This window comes from Mustela putorius, unplaced genomic scaffold, assembly GCF_011764305.1.
Source record: "Mustela putorius furo isolate JIRA1106 unplaced genomic scaffold, ASM1176430v1.1 tig00004033_pilon_pilon_pilon, whole genome shotgun sequence".
Lineage (NCBI taxonomy): Eukaryota > Metazoa > Chordata > Mammalia > Carnivora > Mustelidae > Mustela > Mustela putorius.
Genome location: NW_025422169.1, coordinates 8,640,197 through 8,658,288, shown reverse-complemented (window position 1 = coordinate 8,658,288; position 18,092 = coordinate 8,640,197). Strand labels below are relative to the sequence as shown.

The 18,092-nt window shown below is 50.5% G+C and overlaps 1 protein-coding gene across 7 annotated transcripts in view; it reads left to right on the top strand.

Annotated features, from left to right (window-relative positions):
* ZMYND11 (zinc finger MYND-type containing 11) overlaps positions 1 to 18,092 on the top strand; it is a 113,198-nt gene that overhangs the window by 80,486 nt on the left and 14,620 nt on the right. For 4 of the 7 annotated variants that reach the window (XM_045072345.1, XM_045072344.1, XM_045072347.1 and 1 more), the window contains 5 exons: positions 419 to 580; positions 12,404 to 12,481; positions 15,042 to 15,134; positions 17,427 to 17,514; positions 18,033 to 18,088. In XM_045072345.1, the coding sequence (XP_044928280.1) occupies positions 419 to 580; positions 12,404 to 12,481; positions 15,042 to 15,134; positions 17,427 to 17,514; positions 18,033 to 18,088 (477 nt within the window). The remainder of the gene's footprint in view (positions 1 to 418; positions 581 to 12,403; positions 12,482 to 15,041; positions 15,135 to 17,426; positions 17,515 to 18,032; positions 18,089 to 18,092) is intronic. The other 3 variants (XM_045072346.1, XM_045072349.1, XM_045072348.1) reach the window with 3 other exon arrangements.

Sequence of the window (18,092 nt, the reverse complement as noted above, 5' to 3'; positions counted from 1 at the left end):
CTAAGAACTTACTGTATTTTGTTTAAAATGCAGAACAAAACAGAGGTTGGTTTATTTGAAATACTAAGCTGTAGGTGCTGGTTTGGGGTCTTCAGTTTATTGAAGAAATTATTCCATAGATGATATAAAAAAATGAAAGCTAATGTTAGAACTGGGATTGGCTCTGGACTTACTTCATTTGGGCTGGTTTCACTATCAGATCACCTTAAAATATTCTGAATATTAATACTGTTTAGGAAAGAATTTTTAAATTTAAAGAAGCAAATTTCTAGGTATTTTTTCCCTCTTGTTTTAACACAGTAAATGTCTAAAATTGTTTTTAATGCCTAACTTCTGATGGACTTTAGTTTCAATTTTGTTCTTAGTCATTGCAGATATTGACAAAATGTCATACGAAATTATTTTGTATTTTTTGTAGGACTGGGAAACAGAAAATCATGACTGGTATTGTTTTGAATGCCATTTGCCTGGAGAGGTGTTGATATGTGACCTGTGTTTTCGTGTGTATCATTCCAAGTGTTTGTCTGATGAGTACAGGCTTAGAGACAGCAGTAGTCACTGGCAGTGCCCAGTATGCAGGGTGAGTACCTACGAGCTTTCATGTGCTGGTCAGAGGGTTGGAATTCACTGGTAATAGCTGTGCAAGACCCCCCAGGTGGGCACGCCAGGTGAATGGATGACGGACTGGGGGGTGGGGGTCATCTGCCGAAACAATGGTCAATGAACACAGCACTGGTCAGTGCTACCCCAGAACACCTGACATTCTCACGGTATGGGCCGTAGAACGTTCCAGTCACGTAAAAGTACACTTTCTTCCCTAATGTTACACTTGCCTCTGGATTGCGTGACTCCCGCCATGGCTAGCCTTTGGAAGTCCAGGAGTAGCCGCCCTCGCCGGGTTGGGTTCAGTCTGTCCTCTCCGCTCAGGAACCACAGCCAGCAGAAGGCACATTGTTGGAAGCGTTTTGTATCTACTTCCCATTTGATATCCATGTAATGTCGCCTTTATTTTTTGTCCTATCACGGGTTAGTTTATTTTTTGCTTGTGTTTCATTGTGGTGGGGGGCACGGGGCGGCTGTATGTAAGCACTCTCATCACTTAGAGCGGAGTGAAATAGTCGGGTAGGAAAAATAGGGACTTGCCACAATTATTCGCATTCCTGTTACTTCCCTAGTGAAAAGTATACCCGGCTGTGCTTGTTGGTTGTAAAACGTGTGTGTGTGCGTACAAGTGGTGTGTGACGCCTGTGTAGTACGTCGCATATGGCGTTGATGGTGATTAGTACAAGGTTATTTTATTGCACCCTCTGTTGTTTTTGTATCTATAATTGCTATGATCCATATTTGGAACCATGCAAGTCGCCCAGATTACTCGGGCTCAGTTTCTGAATATACTTTGTATTACTTGAGTTAAATATTCGTTTATAATGTAAAAAAGTTGTATCTTAATAATTTTTCCCTTCTTCAGTGTTGGTCCTAACTTTGCTGCCAGCATAATGAGCTTCTAATATTGTGTTAGTAACTTTGTATTTTCTTAGTGTGCTTCACCTCACCAGCACCTCTGTACACGCTCAGTGTCTTACCTCGGTATATTTTATCTCACCATCCACTGTATGTACTCAGTGTTACCTCAGTGTGCTTCAGCTCACCAGCACCCCTGTACACGCTCAGTAGACACACCGGCGACCATGAGGGTGGCGTTATCAACAGGGTGTGTAATGATTCATAATCAGGTGCCGAAATGCTCGGTCACTGATGAACCCCTCAGTCTGCATGTATTAGTATCAAGCCTCAAGCTGCAGACCTCCTCTTTGAGGTCTACAAGAATCAATGATGTGTCCATGGGGGTGGGGGAACTGCATAAATATCCGTACTTTATTTTTATGGATTTGGATTGTGCATTTAAAAAGCAAATATTTGTTTTCCGGTAACAGTTAACACTTGAAGTAAGGTATTAATGAAACCTTAAGAACAAGAGCATTAAGGTAGTAAAAATACAAAGAGGTGGTTGCTGATCGGATGGGAGGGGCTCTGACCTTCCCAAAGTGCAATTCCTGATGTCCAGGTGTCCTCATGGCCACAGCTTTCATAGTACAGACTGAGCAAAAACACTGGGGTTTTTGAAGACGCATTAAACTTTGTTGTGGATATTTTATATTCCTGAGTGGAAATTGAACAATTATACCTTTGAAGAAAATGTCTAAGGCTACTTTCATAGGATTTCACGGTCAAGTTGTCAGGTCCCCTCTTCCACGTGTGTTTGCTCTACTTTGTAGGCCAGATGGTTTTTTTAACATTTCAGAGAGTTACTGGGCCAAACATGGTAGCCACAGTGGAGCTCAGTGTACCCCATCTGTCTTTCTTTCTGTCCTTTGGTTTTCCTTTCGTCTTTGTCCATCTGTACTTGCCCACATTGTGAGAGGCTTGAACTTGAGGCAGGGATGCTGAGTCCGTAAACACTCGTGACCCCGCACTTGTTTCTTAGGCTGGGAGCTGCTCTGGGGAGGCTCAAAACACCTGTGTTTGGGTTGGGGATGGTGAGTTTTATTTTGAGCTTTAAAATGCCTTAAGAAATAGTTATTTCTGTGTAGGATCTATTCTGTTGTTTTGTTACATTCAAGAAAAAGATATGTATTAGCAGTTCTTTCATGGGAGAAGGAATCATAATAACCTTGAAATTTTAAGGGGATTTTAAGTATCTTTAAGGGAAGACTTGTGGTTGACTTGTTTTTTTAAACAGTGTCGAAACTTCAAATAAAACCATTTTCGTGATCTAATATGAAAGCAACCGAGCAGATTTAAATGTTCTTGCTCTTAAGGAATGGAGAGGGTCGAGACTGGGACAAAGAACATGGTTGCAGATGAGAACATCACTGCCCAGTGTCCTTCTCCATTAGTGTTTAGAAAGAGCACAGATTAACTAGACACACTCACGAGGAATTTTGAAGGGCAGATGCCCAGAGCCAAATTTCAGTGCAGGTTGGAGCAGTAGTGGCAGCCATCCATTACTACCTAAACTTGAATATTTCTGGTATCTTAGAGTGACCAGGAGATTTTTATTTCTATGTAATCTGTCCCTGACAGTATTGAAAGTGCCACTAAGAATTGGTTTCAGCCAGTGGTGAACTATTCATGATTTAACGCATGTATCTGACCATTTCCAGATATTTTAAGAAGGCAATGGTAGAAAGTTTTCTGTATTTAAAATAACTCTATTAACATTCATAATAAATCTCAGGAATTTTACGATCTTGAGGATATTTCTTTTGAATGTCTGACTTTCTAATCATTTAAATGTACAGACAGGGTAGATTATTCTTGTAAAAAGTAGCCTCTGAATGTCACGTTAGCATTTTGCTTTGAAAAAAATTCTAGTAATGTACTGTTCTACACTTTACAGGGAACTATCATTCATTAGAAAAAAAGGAGGATTTAAAATTATTTCTCTTATATTTACCTGTAAAAATCCAAGTAATTTAGAGAAGGATAAAGAAAAAATGACATTTCCAGAAGTACTAGGACACAGCAGGCGGATGTCCTCACAGACCCCTCTCCATGTGCTTGAGCACAAGCGTGTGTGCATGTGTCCGTTTGTCCCGTGTCTGTGCTTCACACATGACTTCCCGTCACCGGTGTGTATCCAGCACTGTCCCTGAGCCATAGTTTATGCCCTCCTGGTGCACATTACCATCAGCCGCACCGTCCTGTCTGACCAGCGGTGTCGGGCCATGTGCTGCCGAGCCCTGGCCCGCGCTCACACACCCACTCTTGCGAGCCGTCTTCTCGCTTTAATTTATTTCTGTACGCAAATGAAGTTTGTATTTTGTTGTAGTCAAGCGTATTTGAATTTTATATTCCCCAAATAGCCATGAATTTTTCATGACAAAAATGAGAAGATCATAACTTTTAAGTGAAAGTAGCTTTTAAGATTTTATTTGCCTAAAAGATATATCTTTAAAACACAATATAGTCAGTCGTGTTTTTTGAAAACAGAGACACTTAAAAATAACAACTATTTATGTAATTCTGTTTAATCACCTTCACAGGATAAATTTATTAAAGTGGAATTCATAAAGTTAAAGGATAAGCACATTTTAATTCATGATAAAAATCACCAAATTGCCCTTCGGAGGATTATACCTGCTTATACCAACATGAAAGTGTTTTCCAGTGTTCTGTCACCAGGGTGATAGGGTACACGCGGATGTCTCCTTCAGTAGGGCTTCATTTTTATAGAGTTGCCAGATCACAATGTCAGCTTATCCTTTGACACGCTGGTCACGGAAGGGGGGCCTGTGCGTGTGCACAAGTCTGCGTGCCCCTGTGCGTTTGTGTCCTTGCGTGGGTGTCTCCGCGTGGTGTATTGCGTGTGCACGTGAATGTGGGACCAGGGGTTTCTTTGTGCATGTGTCTGGTGTGTGCGCACGTGTGTACATGTGCACACGCATGCCTGTCTGTGTGCCGTGTGTACTTGCCCGTGTGTGTGCGCTCCATGCTCTCTGGCTGTGCTCCTGCTGGGAACAGCAGGATAATGTTTGGTAACTTCTTGAATGTTCTGTAGCGTGTGAGCAGAGTAACACGCTGTCTGTCCCTGGGGCCGCTGCTGAGGTCGCTGCCTGCTGCCTGGCAGAGCTCAGGTGGGGGGCGAGACAGACCTCTCCAAGCCGGAGGGGAGACCTCCCGGGCGGGGGGGTGGGTGAAGTCCTCTCTCTAGGGGCAGAGGTCTCTGGAGGGGGTACAGACCTCTCTGGGGGGCATGCAGAGCTCTCTCCCCACTGCCCCGTGGAGGCACTGGGCACTTGCACAGGCCTTAGGGGGCCCACGACCCGGATTTCTGTCTGGCAGATAATGAAAATGAAAGCATCTCACGACTTTAACTAAAACTAACCCAGGACTCCATTGCCATGAGGGGCCACCTGGAGTCCGACGGGTCGGTCCCAGCTTGTGGACGGCGCTGAGCTCTGGGGGTGTCAGTGTGACGTGTGCTCGCTGAGGGGCTGAAGCCACAGTCCTGATGAAAGCTAGTTCCTGGAACTGGAGATGGAGACGGACTTCTGAATCCACTTTTCATTCTTTCTGCTGTGCGGGCAGTACAAATTTTTTTTTTTTAATTCCCAAAGTAGGGAGGTCACTCATTTAATGTTCAGAATGAAGTAAAACAAAATGCTAAATGAAAATACTTCTAGGGCGCCTGGGTGGCTCAATAGGTTAAGCCTCTGCCTTCGGTTCAGGTCATGATCTCTGGGTCCTGGGATCGAGCCCCCCATCGGGCTCTCTGCTCAGTGGGGAGCCTGCTTCCCCCTCTCTCTCTGCCTGCTTCTTTGCCTACTTGTGATCTTTTTCTCTCTGTCAAATAAATACATAAAATCTTCAAAAAAGAAAAAAATAAGAAACTACTTTGAAAACATGTACTCCCTGCGGCGTGTTGACCATGAGACTGACACCTTTGCTTTCTGGTCTGTTTCTCTGTTCATGTGAGAAAGTTGTGAATATTTTCACCCTGAATGTAGTTAAGTCAAGTTTTCAGCCAGATTAACAAATCTGGAATGGAGATTTGATTTTTAAATAGAAGTAGAAGCTTTTTGTCTTTATTTGCTATATGGTAGACAGACATAGTACTATTAAAAAATGAGGGGCGCCTGGGTGGCTCAGTCATTAAGTGTCTGCCTTCGGCTCAGGTCATGATCCCAGGGTCCTGGGATGGAGCCCGCCTCGGCTCCCTCCTCCTCCGGAAGCCTGTTTCCCCCTCCCACTGCCCCGCTGTGTTTCTGCTCTTCTGTCTCTCTCTCTGTAAATAAAACAACAAAAAGAGAAAGTGAACATGAGCCAAATATATTTTACAGCTTTTAAAGCTGGATCATACCATTTTTATATCAACAAAAAAAAATTATTTTTAAAAAGTAATTTTTGTCTGAACCAATCTTTTAGGAGGCTTGACTCCAGGAACAGGTGATGGGAGCATTACTAAAGCCAGAGGGTCTTACAGTCGGGTGTAGCCTCTGACCTGGACCCAAACAAGAAAGAGAACCACGCATTTTCTACATGATCTTCTCATGATGAATTTAACAGTAAGGCCAGAAAGCTTGCATATGGGTGTGAAGAGTTTTGGGTGGTGAAATATCCGTTCTAACTGACGCATCTTTTGTGAATAAGGTCACTTGAATTGAATCGGCGCTTTTCCTTTTGTCCTGAGGGATCAGGAGATGAGGGTTGGTCTGGTTTCCTCAGCAGGATAAGACCCCTTAGTGCGGACCCCGCCGCGCTCGGCGGGGGTGACCAGGGCGGACACAGCGCTGCAGAGGGCACGGTTCCCGCTGCGGGCCCCGCGCGACTGGGGGAGGGGCAGGCGGCACCCCTGTGACAGGCCCAGGAAGCCGAGAGAGATGCTTGTCCCCGAGCGGAAACACAGACGCTGCTGTCCTTTCAGAAGAGAGCGGGAGGCCCGTCCGCGGGGAGGCCCGTCCGCGGGGAGGCCCGTCCGCGGGGAGGCCCGTCCGCCGGGAGGCCGCCGCCTCTCTGAGGTCTGTTCGGGCTGTAGGAGGGAGGACCGCCGTTCCGAGACACGGCCCTGAGTGTGTCCTTCCCGCCTGTCCCCCACGGCACCCCCAGTGCCCGGGTGCCCGCCCAGGCGTGCGCTGCTGGCGGCGGACCTCCGGGTGGGCGCGCGCCCCGCTCCCCGGCTGGAGTCCTTCCCTACCTTGTTTGTCTGTTGGACGCGCGGGGAGAGGACGAGCCTGAGCGGGCGGGGGCGGCAGGCTCGACCCGCGGGGGCTGGAACCCAGGACCCCGCGACCACGACCTGAGCCGAAGGCAGATGCTCGCCGACTGAGTGGCCCCGTCCTTGTGGGCACGTGGGGGACGAGGGGGACCCACTTCTCTGCGGTGCGGGGCCGCCCTGGTCACCCGCGCCACGGCCGGACTCGGTGGGCAGGACTCGGTGACCCGGACGGGGAAGCAAGCGCCCCCCGGAACGTGCGCGCGGACGCGGCGGGGGTAGCACTCGGGGCCGCCGTATGCGCGGGCACCGCGGTGGGGACCCCTGGGCCACCTCCCTGCTCCAGAGGCGCGCGCACACAGTCGGGTTGGCCAGCGCGCTGCCTGGGTCCGCAGCAGTCACCCTCCGGACCCCGGTGTCCCCCGGTGACCGGGACGGCAGAGCCAGGACAGCGTGACGGAGGTTTTTAAACTTGAAGCCTCTGCAAGTCCCGACGGCGAGGACGGCAGGACGGTTGCAGGAAGTCAGGCGCACGGGGCGCTGGGGTTTAGGACGGAGCCGGGGACCCGCGCTGCGCTGTCCTGGGGGCCGGGGGTGAGCTGCGCGTGCGCGCTGCCGTCCACACCCCCCGCCCCGTCCACCCCACCCCGTCCCGAGGGCCGAGAGGCGACGTCAGCGTGGGTGGGGTGACAAAGCGGGAACGCAGGTGCATTTTCAGAAAACTGTCCTAGAAGGTGACTGTCGGTCAGGGGCTCCCGGGGCGGGGCGGGCCGGACGGACGCGGCGGCCGGCTCTGGGCCCCTCGCTCCTCGCCCCAAGCCAGCTCTGCTGTGCGGCCCTCAGCTGGGCGCTTCCTCTGAGTAGGGACTTCCGAGACCGCGTCGTGCCTCGGTGCTGCGGAGGGTGTCGTAGACGCGGGGCCCCGCGGGTCGACCGCGGCAGTGTCGGTGCAGAGAACATGCCGCGGGACCCTCTGGCCGCAGGGACTCGTTGAGGCCGCCGGTTCCGCCCGTGCTGCGGTGACCGGCGCGGATGTGTTCCTCCCGCAGGGACACGTGGGACCCCTGGCGCCACAGCGGCCGGGGTGCTGTGGGGCACACAGCCGTGGGGCCCAGTGAGCTCACGGACGCCGATGGGGGCCTCTGCGGTCGGAGGGCGAGGCGGTGTTCAGTTGTTGGAGGGCGGCGAAGCGACGGGACACCCGCACTGAACACAGAGGCTTGGAGCGGCCGCCGCGCAACAACCAGCACTGAGTCACGCGTCTCGCAGGGAGGGATTTCCTGTGCTTGAGCTCAGCCGTGTGGGATGCTGTGTCCCGCAGGCGACAGTCGTACGACTAGCAGCGATTCCTCGGTTAGTATTCATTGAGCGCTTACTGTGTGCACATACTATACGAGGCCTTGGCAGACACCCGCTGAGCTGGACCCTTGGGAACCCTGTTTCTGCAGAACACAGTCTGTCCAGGGGTTGGCAGAACACCGCCAGCTTGTGTCCTGTTCATGAGGTTAGAATGGGTTTTACATTTTTTAATGGTCAAAGAAAAATCAAAGAGGGGGAAGTATTTTGTGACGTGTGAAAATCCTAAGAAATTCAGACTTCAGTATCCCAGAGCCTTACTGCATTTTCAGTGCGTAGCAGAGTTGAATGGTGCGGACAGACTCCTACCGTCTGTCTGAGCCTGAGCTATAGACCGCCTGGCCCTCCACAGAGGTTTGTCAACTGCTCATCTGACCCTATGGCAGGAAAAATAGTCTGGATATTGGGGACCCCCGGGAGAGTGTGACGTCCTTGTCTTGTGTCATCGCAGGCTGGGGGACTTGGATTTGCTCAACTCTAGCAGCCCAGATCTGGGGTCCAGGGACCTCTGATCGCACACTGGTTTCATTTGGGAACTAGCTGTGCTGAGATACTCTTTCCACAAGTTCGTTTTTTGCTAAGATACGCTTCTGCAGCTGAAAATCTGGGTCTCTAAAGAGCATTAAAAATTCCAGACCATTCAGTCATGAGTGCTCATTCCTGTCATGGCGCGTGGTGTCTCGTCAGTAATGACCTGGGGATCAAGGGTTACTCATCCCTTCTTTGAGCTAAAACCATCATAAGGTCCTGAGTGTGGCTGAATTGCCGGACTCGTGTTTTCTCTGTGGCACGTACCCAGCCTCTTCCAGTTTGCTCCGAGGGGCCCTTCTGGTGATGGAGACGAGTCCCTGACTCAAGAAGATGTTTAAGATTGTCCATTATTTTCCCCATGAGGAAAGCAGCCTCTCGGTCAACTGTCGTGTGTTTGAGAGCTTCTCGCTTGAGTCTCACATTCGTAACACACCTGCAGGCACGTGATCATTGTCCTCTGAGAACGGTTACAGCAACTTTGGCCACGTGATGCCAAGGCTTTCCCGATTATTTGTAGACACTGACCCGAGTTATCCCTCTGTGCCGATGTGAAGTTACTGGAACTCACGGGCTACGGAGAGGCCTTTCCTGAGGGCGCCTGCAGCCTGCAAGGAGAGAATGTGTACAGGTCTGCAAAGCCTGAGGAAGAATTGGGTCTGGAATAGCCTGCAGATGTCTAAAAGCTTTAGTTTTATTTTTCTGACCTTGTTTTAAAGAGCAATCTGCTTAGTTCTGTTAGAGACAGAGTAGCATTTCCCTGAGAAGCTGCTCCTTTAATTTCTGTTCAAGTGGCTTTTTCAAGCCACCTTCAGTGTCTTGGTTTGGCTGAACTGACACAGTTGAAATGCTGTGACTGTCGCTAAGAGATCTCACGCCCTGACGGAGGCTGCAGCGCATCCTTCCTTTCTTCGGTGAAACCGTAAAGCTCTGAGTTACAACAGGGAGGGGCCGCAGCACAAGCCCATCAGCTTAGCAAGTGTGCAGGCATCTTGCGGCGAACGCTTGGTCTTCAGAAACGGGGGGAGAGGCCGCGTGCATGCAGGGTCTCTCGTAGGCATGAGCTCCTGCATCGAGGCCCACGGCTGGAAGCCGGTCCAGGAAGCATGCACTTGCCACCCCCTGAGTGCCCAGGGAGCCGAGGTCCAGGCACAGAAGCCCGTCGACTGGACATCTGCAGGAGAACCCTTGTCTGTCCTCACAAGATTGGGGGGGGTGTTGGGCTTTTTTTTTTTTTTCCTTAAGATTTTGCATATTGGAGACAACACAAGCAGTGCAGGGGAGCAGAGGGAGGGAAGCAGGCCCCCCACTGAGCAGAGCCCAATGCGGGGCTCGATCCCAGGCCCCCAAGATCATGACCTGAGGCAAAGGCAGACACTTCACCGATGGAGCCCCCCAGTGCCCCTGACAGAGGTGTTTGAATTAATTTATTTTCTCCGTCTCTAAACGAATAAAGAAGAGGAGTTAGATTCACATGAAGAGTGAAGTACTGCGTGGGCTGACGTTGAGCACAGAGAGAAAACCACCTTCCTGCACAGATGTGGGATCCCCAGTCACTGGGTGAGGGCAGCTCTTGCCCACGTCTCTCCACTGCTCTCTCGAGGGCTCCCCGGGTTGGGCTGGAGGTACTCGAGAGAGGAGAGTCTTCCTGCTCTGCTTCCTCGAGGGAAGGTTGGGAACAGTATGTGTGGGGCCTAGAAATCACGCTTCACTACGTGACGTGTTGCTTGTGAACTTCCGTAAATTGTACGTCACCTGTTGAAACACCCTTAACCCGACAGGTGGAATTGCAGGATGCCTGACCTGTTAACAGGTTGGTGTTTTATTTGCATCTACGCAGATTCATGATTGAATGATCAGACGGATACCTACGGTCAGCAGTTGTAGTAGCACATCCAAAATATTGGGGAGTTAACATGACAGAGCACGTAGCTGGAAGCTTCGTTTTCATTCTCCTCCGTGGTGAGAGAGTGTGGGTTTCCCACAGGTGAGCGGAGCAGCGGGCGTCTTGGCCCATTACCCCTTCTCTTCTCCGGTTCTGACGGTCCATCAGGTGCTCGTTTCTGGAGAGAGCAGCGTGGGGGAGAACGTCCATGTTGCAAGAACGTTTGTCCAGCATCAGGAATAGCTGACCGTGTTTCCCCTGCCCAGAGAGCCCCGCACACGCCCCTGGGTGCGCACAGCTGCACACCGATGGCTTTCTCTGGGGTGCTGGCTTTGGAGGCAGCCGCTGGTGGTTCCCACGTGTTGCTGGGGGTCGTGTGAAAAATGAGAATCCACAAGGTACCACAGAGCTGCCCCTGCCCCCGCGACTCTAAACCCGGAGTCCAGGAAGTGTGGTCAGCTCCAGACCTGACTGGGTGCTCCGGCTCGGTCACGTGTCCCAGCCACCTGAGGATCGAGCAGAGCACGCAGGGACCATCCCTCAGGGATGCTGACCCCGGTGTGACCATGTGGGCTCACTGGTCTCTGGGCTGTGCTTGCTGGGCTGGAAGCCCAGCCGTGTTTCCCGGAAGTTCACCAGTGTCTCTGGGTGTGGACAGACTTGCACAACTGCTCTGTGCCAGGCATCGGTTAGACGCCGTGTGCATGGGTCACACGGCAGCCCCGCACAGCAGAAGCAGTAATTGTACCAGAGTCCACATGAGAAGTGGAAAGAAGGGGTCAGGGTTATTGTTTATGGTTTTTATGAATTTTATTTGTCATTTCTGCATGCATCGTGGGGCGCGAATGCAGGACCCCAAGATCACGTGTTGTGTGTTCTTCCGACCGAGCCAGCCCGGCGCCCTGGGAAGGCACCACATAGAACGGGAAGTGCAGGAAGCCACACGTCCAGGAAGGAAAGCAGTTGACCATTTTCCGTTCAGGTGGTTTAGTGTTGTGTGTGGGTGACCGGTTCACACGCCCCAGCGAAGACTCAGTTACCTGGGGAATGCTGGCTCCTGCCTCCAGTCCGCCACTGTGTTGGGGCGACGTCCAGCACGGACAGCCCTTTGGGAGCGGTGGCTCCAGTGGGCAGGGACCCATCCTCTGGGGGCCCGCGGGTGATGGCAGCTGGGATGTGCTGTCCGCACCGAGTCAGCCGCGCGGAACGGCCTCCGTAGAGCGGGGGCTGCCGGGAGCCCTCAGCCTCGATGGAGCAAGTGGGACGTTCATCTTTGCGCGCCGTCTAGAAATAACACGAAAGGGAGAGGCCCGTCTTTTTCTCTTTGCATGAATTTAGATTTTCTGAGACATAAATTGAAGAACCTAATTAGCTCTTCAGGTCAGGCTGATAGAAATTGGGGTTACTACTGAACAGACCCCGTAACCCTTGAAAACAGATAAGCAGGTGTGCAGCTGTGCTGTACGGAATTCACAGGTGACATGGACTTTAGAGGAATCGTGTATGTTGAAATTCACCCTTTAATATTACTAATTTAAAATGTTCCCGAAAGGGTTTCGGCCAACTTTTCTTCTCTTTCTCTCTCTCTCTTTTTTTTTTTTTTTTTTTGATAAAATAAGTGATTCTACATCATGTCATTATTACATCATCATTCGTTGTATCTGAAAATGGTTGAAGTTCTAAATATCAAGAAAAAATGTGTAATTCTGTGAGGTCTTACGTCAAATACAACCTGTTTCCGTTTTACTGTCACATTAAATGCTATGCACGTTTAGGATTTCTTTGTGTCAAACGCATTGGAAATAGTGCAGGTTTGAATACAATCTTTGCATACTGTATCTTTTATATATAAAGTCTTTTACATGAACCAGACCTGTCAATAATCACATTTTGTGTCTGGCCTTTTCTGTTTTTAACAGAGCATCAAGAAGAAAAACACAAACAAACAGGAGATGAGCACGTACTTGCGGTTCATTGTCTCCCGCATGAAGGAACGGGTAAGCCCGCTCGGCGGTCGGGACCTCCCAGAGCTCGCGTCCTGACCCTTCCCGACCGGAGAGCACCCCAGGGCCTTTACGGCGGCATCGGGTGCAGAATGCTGCGGCCCGAGGTCCTTTGTCGGTAACGGCTGTTCTGCTTCGTCAGGCGGCCCTGGAGCGGAAGTGGGGGCGTCCGACACTCTTAGTCCTCACTGATCCATTTCTGTTCCATCTTTTATTTCTCAAAATCTTTAGTTAAAGTGTAGTTGGCGCGCAATATCATATTATTGGCAGGTGCACAACACCGTGATTCGACCTTTGTATGCACGACTCCGTGCTCACCAGTAAGAGCAGGCGCACAACGCGAGGGCGGCACTGCGCACTGTGTTCCCCGTGTTGCTGTTCGTCCTCGTGATTTATTTACTTAAGTTCGTCCCTGCTGATTTATTTACTTAAGGTTTTATTTATTTATTTAATTTATTTAATCGACACAGAGAGGGAACACAAGCAGAGGCGGAGGGAGAGGGAGAAGCAGGCTTCCTACCCAGCAGGGAACCCGACACGGGGCTCGATCCCAGGACCCTGGGATCATGACCTGAGCTGAAGGCAGATGCTTAACTACTGAGTCCCCCCCAGGTGCCCCATGACTTACATATTTTATAAGTGGAAATTTGCACCTATTCCTGTCAATCCCCGACGCTCCCCCTGTCTGCGAACCACCACTTTGTTCTCTGTAGTTAAGAGTCTGGTTGGTTGGTTGGATTTTAGATCCCGCGTACAAGTGAAATCATGTGGTGTGTCTTTCTCTGACACCCTCATTCGCGTAGCGTAACACCCTGTACTCCTGTCCATGTCATTGCAAACAGAAAGATTCCGTTCTTCCTGTTGGCTGAGTGGCATTCCTTTGTGTACATAAACCTCTTCTTCTTTATCTGTCCTTCGGGTGAAGGACGTCTGGGCTCTTTCTGCAGGTTAGCTGTCGTGGCCATTGCTGCTGTGCACATTGGGGTACAGATGGCCCTTCTTTTCACTGCATCTGTATCTTTGGGGTAAATACCGAGGAGCGTAGTTGTAGAGTTGTAGGGTAGCTCTATTGTTTATACCATGAGGCACCTCCATGCTGTTTTCCAGAGTGGCTGCACCAGCTTGCATTCCCACCGACAGTGTAGGAGGGATCCCCTTTCTCCGCATCCTCGCCAGCATCTGTTGTTTCCTGACTTGTTGATTTTAGCCATTCTGACTGGTGTGAGGTGATATCTCATTGTGGTTTTTTTGTTTTGTTTTGTTTTGTTTAAGATTTTTATTTATTTATTTGACAGAGAGAGATCACAAGTAGGCAGAGAGGCAGGCAGAGAGAGAGAGGAGGAAGCAGGCTCCCCGCTGAGCAGAGAGCCCGATGCGGGACTCGATCCCAGGACCCTGAGATCATGACCTGAGCCGAAGGCAGCAGCTTAACCCACTGAGCCACCCAGGCGCCCCTTCATTGTGGTTTTGATATGTATTTCCCTGATGCTGAGTGATGTGGTCTTCTGCCCATTTCTTGATTGGATTATTTGTTCTGTGGGTGTTGAATTTGAAAAGTTCTTGATGGAATTTGGGTACTATCTATAGGCTGTTTGCAAATACCTTGTTACATTCTGTCCGTTGCCTTTAGTTTTGTTGACTGTTTCCTGTGCTGTGCAGAAGCTTTTTATCTTGATGAAGTCCCAGTAGTTCATTTTGGCTTTTTGGGTTTTTTTTGTTTGTTTGTTTTTTGTTTTTTAAAGATTTTATTTATTTATTTGACAGACAGAGATCACAAGTGGGCAGAGAGACACGCAGAGAGGGGGAAGCAGGCTCCCTGCTGAGCAGAGAGCCCGATGTGGGGCTCGATCCCAGGACCCTGAGATCATGACCTGAGCCGAAGGCAGAGGCTTTAACCCACGGAGCCAGCCAGGCGCCCTTGGCTTTTGTTTCCCTTGCCTCAGGGGCTGTCTCTGAAGAATACTGCCAGGTTGATGTGCAAAGTTTACTGCCTGTGTTTTCTTCCGGGATTTATGTAGTTTCAGGTCTCACATTTGGGTCTCTACTCCATTTTGAGTTACTGTTTATATATGGTGTAAGAAAGTGTCCAATTTCAGGGCTCCTGGGTGGCTCAGTCATTAAGTGTCTGCCTCCGGCTCGGGTCATGATCCCAGGGGCTGCGTTGTGAAGCCTGCTTCCCCTCTGCCTCTCCCCCTGATTGTGCACTCTCTCTCCCTGTCAAATAGATAAATAAAATCTTTAAAAAAAAAAAAAAGTGCCCAATTTTCACAGCACGCTTTATGGAAGAGATGGTCTTTCCCTGTTATATATTCCTATCTCCTTTGTTGTAGAAACATTAATATTTTTACGATTTTAATACATTTATCAAAATGAACATTTAACGGATACATCTAAAATGAAGTGGAATTTTCCAAATAATTGTTCTATCAAAACCCTAAAAATGTCGCCTGAAATGATAGAGTACACGTACGTTTTTCTGGTAAATTCTGTCGTTTAGAATCGTCTCACTTGTGTCTCGGGCTGTGTTTGAGACCTGCATCTGCTGACCTTTCAGGCCATAGACCTCAACAAGAAGGGCAAGGACAACAAGCACCCGATGTACCGGAGGCTGGTGCACTCGGCGGTGGACGTCCCCACCATACAGGAGGTAAAGCCGCCCTCGGTCCCGCTGCCCATGCCCCCAGAGCTCCCGGGTGACTCCGCAGCTCCCAGCCGCACCAGATTCCGCTGCCTTCCTCCCGGAGGGCTGCCCGCCCACCTGCCTCCTAAGCATAAAGGGCCCCGCGCTGCTCTGTGCACGGACCCAGCGTTCTCGGTGGGAGGCCCGGTGGGAAGCCACCATAGCTCCCGGAGGCTCAGTCAGAGCAGCCGCGGGGGTCGGCTCAGGTGATGCTCCGATTCGGGGTCCCCGTCTGGTAGGCTTTGCTCACTTGAGCCGTGCCGCGCGGGCGTCTCTCTCAAGGGAACGGTGGGACCCGAGTCCTGGGAAGCCGCAGACTGAACCTGAGCAACACGGAGATGATAATCAGAAAACTTAGCTCTCCTGTTCTGTTTTGTTTTGCTTTGTTTTAAAGATTTTATTTATGTATTTGACAGAGACATAGCGAGGGAGGGAACACAAGCAGGGGGAGCGGGAGAGGGGGAAGCAGCTCCCGGCTGAGCAGGGAACCCGACGTGGGGCCCAGGCCCAGGACCCTGGAATCACGACCCGAGCTGGAGGCAGATGTCCAATGACTGAGCCACCCAGGAGCCCTAAAACTTGACTATTCTTAAGAGTGCTTAATTTTACCTCTTCTGGCCAAGGTTTTTTGATGGCTTTGTTAATGTGTGATTAAAAGTTGCAGTAAAATCCAGAACATTGTAACATGTTTCCAGTTAGGATTGCTGAAGCGCTCGTTCTGTACTTGGCATGTCACTTTGAATGTAAGTAAGACTTTGTGTTGCCGTAATAGCTCATAGGGGACCGCAGGAATCCTCTGGAGTCATTCCACAAGTTTCTCAGTCCCCGTGGCCGCTGGGAGGGACTGAAGGTGCAGGAGTTCAGTAGAAGAGTAGTTGAGAAAGTGGCCAGGAGAGCCTGGAACAAAGCAGGGAGTTCTCACCTCCTCTCCTGCCCCGGGTTCCATGTCCTCAAGCAAAGCCTCCTCTCCTAAACCCTAACGTCCCTGAGGACAATGAAGGCTCCAGCTGCCCTTCCTCCCCCTGCACAGCCCCACCCTGGCTCCGCTTCCTCCTCTCCCTGAGGGCACCTTCCACGCTCTGCCTAGTTGGATCCTGTCTAATGGTAGAGCAGGCAAGCTGGGGGTGCAGCAGACGGCGCTGTGAGGGGCGCAGGTGCGGCCCAGGAGTGGACAGCTCTGTAGGGAAGAGAAAGAGGAAGACAAGATTGTATGTCTTCTGTAGCTTACGGTTCAGACCAAAGTCGGTGCCGCGATGGGGCCAACATCAGACATCCCGGAGTGGCTTTGAGAATGCTGGGTGTGTATCAGCCCCCTGGAAGCTGTAGACCACACCACTGCGTGGGCGCCTGGAGCCCAGGGCAGTCAGACACTCAGACGGGGGCTCCGATGCTGGTACTTGTGAATCCGCCCTGTGACCTGTTGGTGGTGGGCGCAGCAGCACCTCCAGCACAGGGGCTCCTGCAAGCCTTCTCGAAGGACGGACAACCGCAGTGGGTCTCCGGGGATTTTAACAGAACGGCCAGATCTTAGCTACTCTGGAGGCCTTTGTATTCTACATTACTTTCAAGCTGATTTCCTCAAAGTAGCACCAAGATAAGAAAAGCCCTCCCTGCTACCTCTAAATAACTTTGCTATACCTTTCTTCCAAAAACTTTGCCTCCCCTGTAAAAAGTCCTTGAATTCCTTCCATAATCCTTTCCTCTGGCAGCTAAAGGCAAAGCAACAGAAAGCCCTGCGATGGAAGCCCTTTAGCTGTGGCATCTAATACAGTAGAGACCCTTGCATTGCCGTGCTGCACAGAGGAACACCTAGGACTTGATTTTAAAGTTACTTGTAATTGGGTTCCTGGTCCCGCTTCAGAATTATAAATGTATCTTCTTCTCTGTGACATAAAGCATCACAGAGGCTGGTGGTGGTTGTCTTTTTTCAGTCTTTGTGCACGTATGTTGTACAGACGGTGGCTGTGTTGTTCAGGTCTCGCCAGCCCCCTGGCCAGGGCTCTCCTTTGTCACGGCGGGTCTCCGTCCTGCAGAATGAGGGGCAGGCGCGTCAGGCAGAGCCCAGCTGGCCGCTGAGCGGGGTGGGTGGCCACCGGACCCCACGATCCCGGCTGCAGGCCGGCTTGTCCGGGTGCCCACACGTGTCCCTTCCATGCTGTGGAACATGGGAGTGGTCGTAGCGTCATCCTGGAAAGTTGGCGCCGTGCACCCGTGCTCTGACCCCATGTGTATAACACGAGACCCTGTCGCCCTCTGCAGAAGGTGAACGAGGGGAAGTACCGAAGCTACGAAGAGTTCAAGGCGGATGCGCAGCTGCTTCTGCACAACACCGTGATCTTCTATGGAGGTTGAATGGTTTCTCTTCTCTGTGCATGTTTCCCCCGTACCGTTCACATTCTGGGTCAGGAGATGCCTTCGATCAAATGCGATTCAGAACATCAATACTTCAATGATTTCTAAGTAGTAATGTCAGGGTTTCAACTCAAAAATATTTCGGAATGTGGTTCTGGCTTATCAAAGTGCCCAAAAGCTCCAGCTCACTAAATGATGAAAACCGCACTCCTTACCGTTTCAGACGCAAGCTTAGTTGAGGGACTTTTGATTGGCACTTTGATTGATTAATGTCCTGTCGTTCCGAAGGAGAGAAACAGGCTGCTTTGAACTTAGAGCTTCAGTACTCTGTTGAAGCAGGAAAGCTGCACAGAAAGTGTGGTTTTTGTGCCTGAACTTTATTTAAAACAGACATTTTTGTTTAAAATCGTACGTGGCCACTTTGATCACTGAAAGAAGCTGTAAATGTATGACTTCGGACCGTCTTGTGTCTCCAGATGACTGGTAATAGATCACCTCTGCCTTTCATTACAGCAGACAGCGAGCAGGCCGACATAGCCCGGATGCTGTACAAGGACACCTGCCACGAGGTAC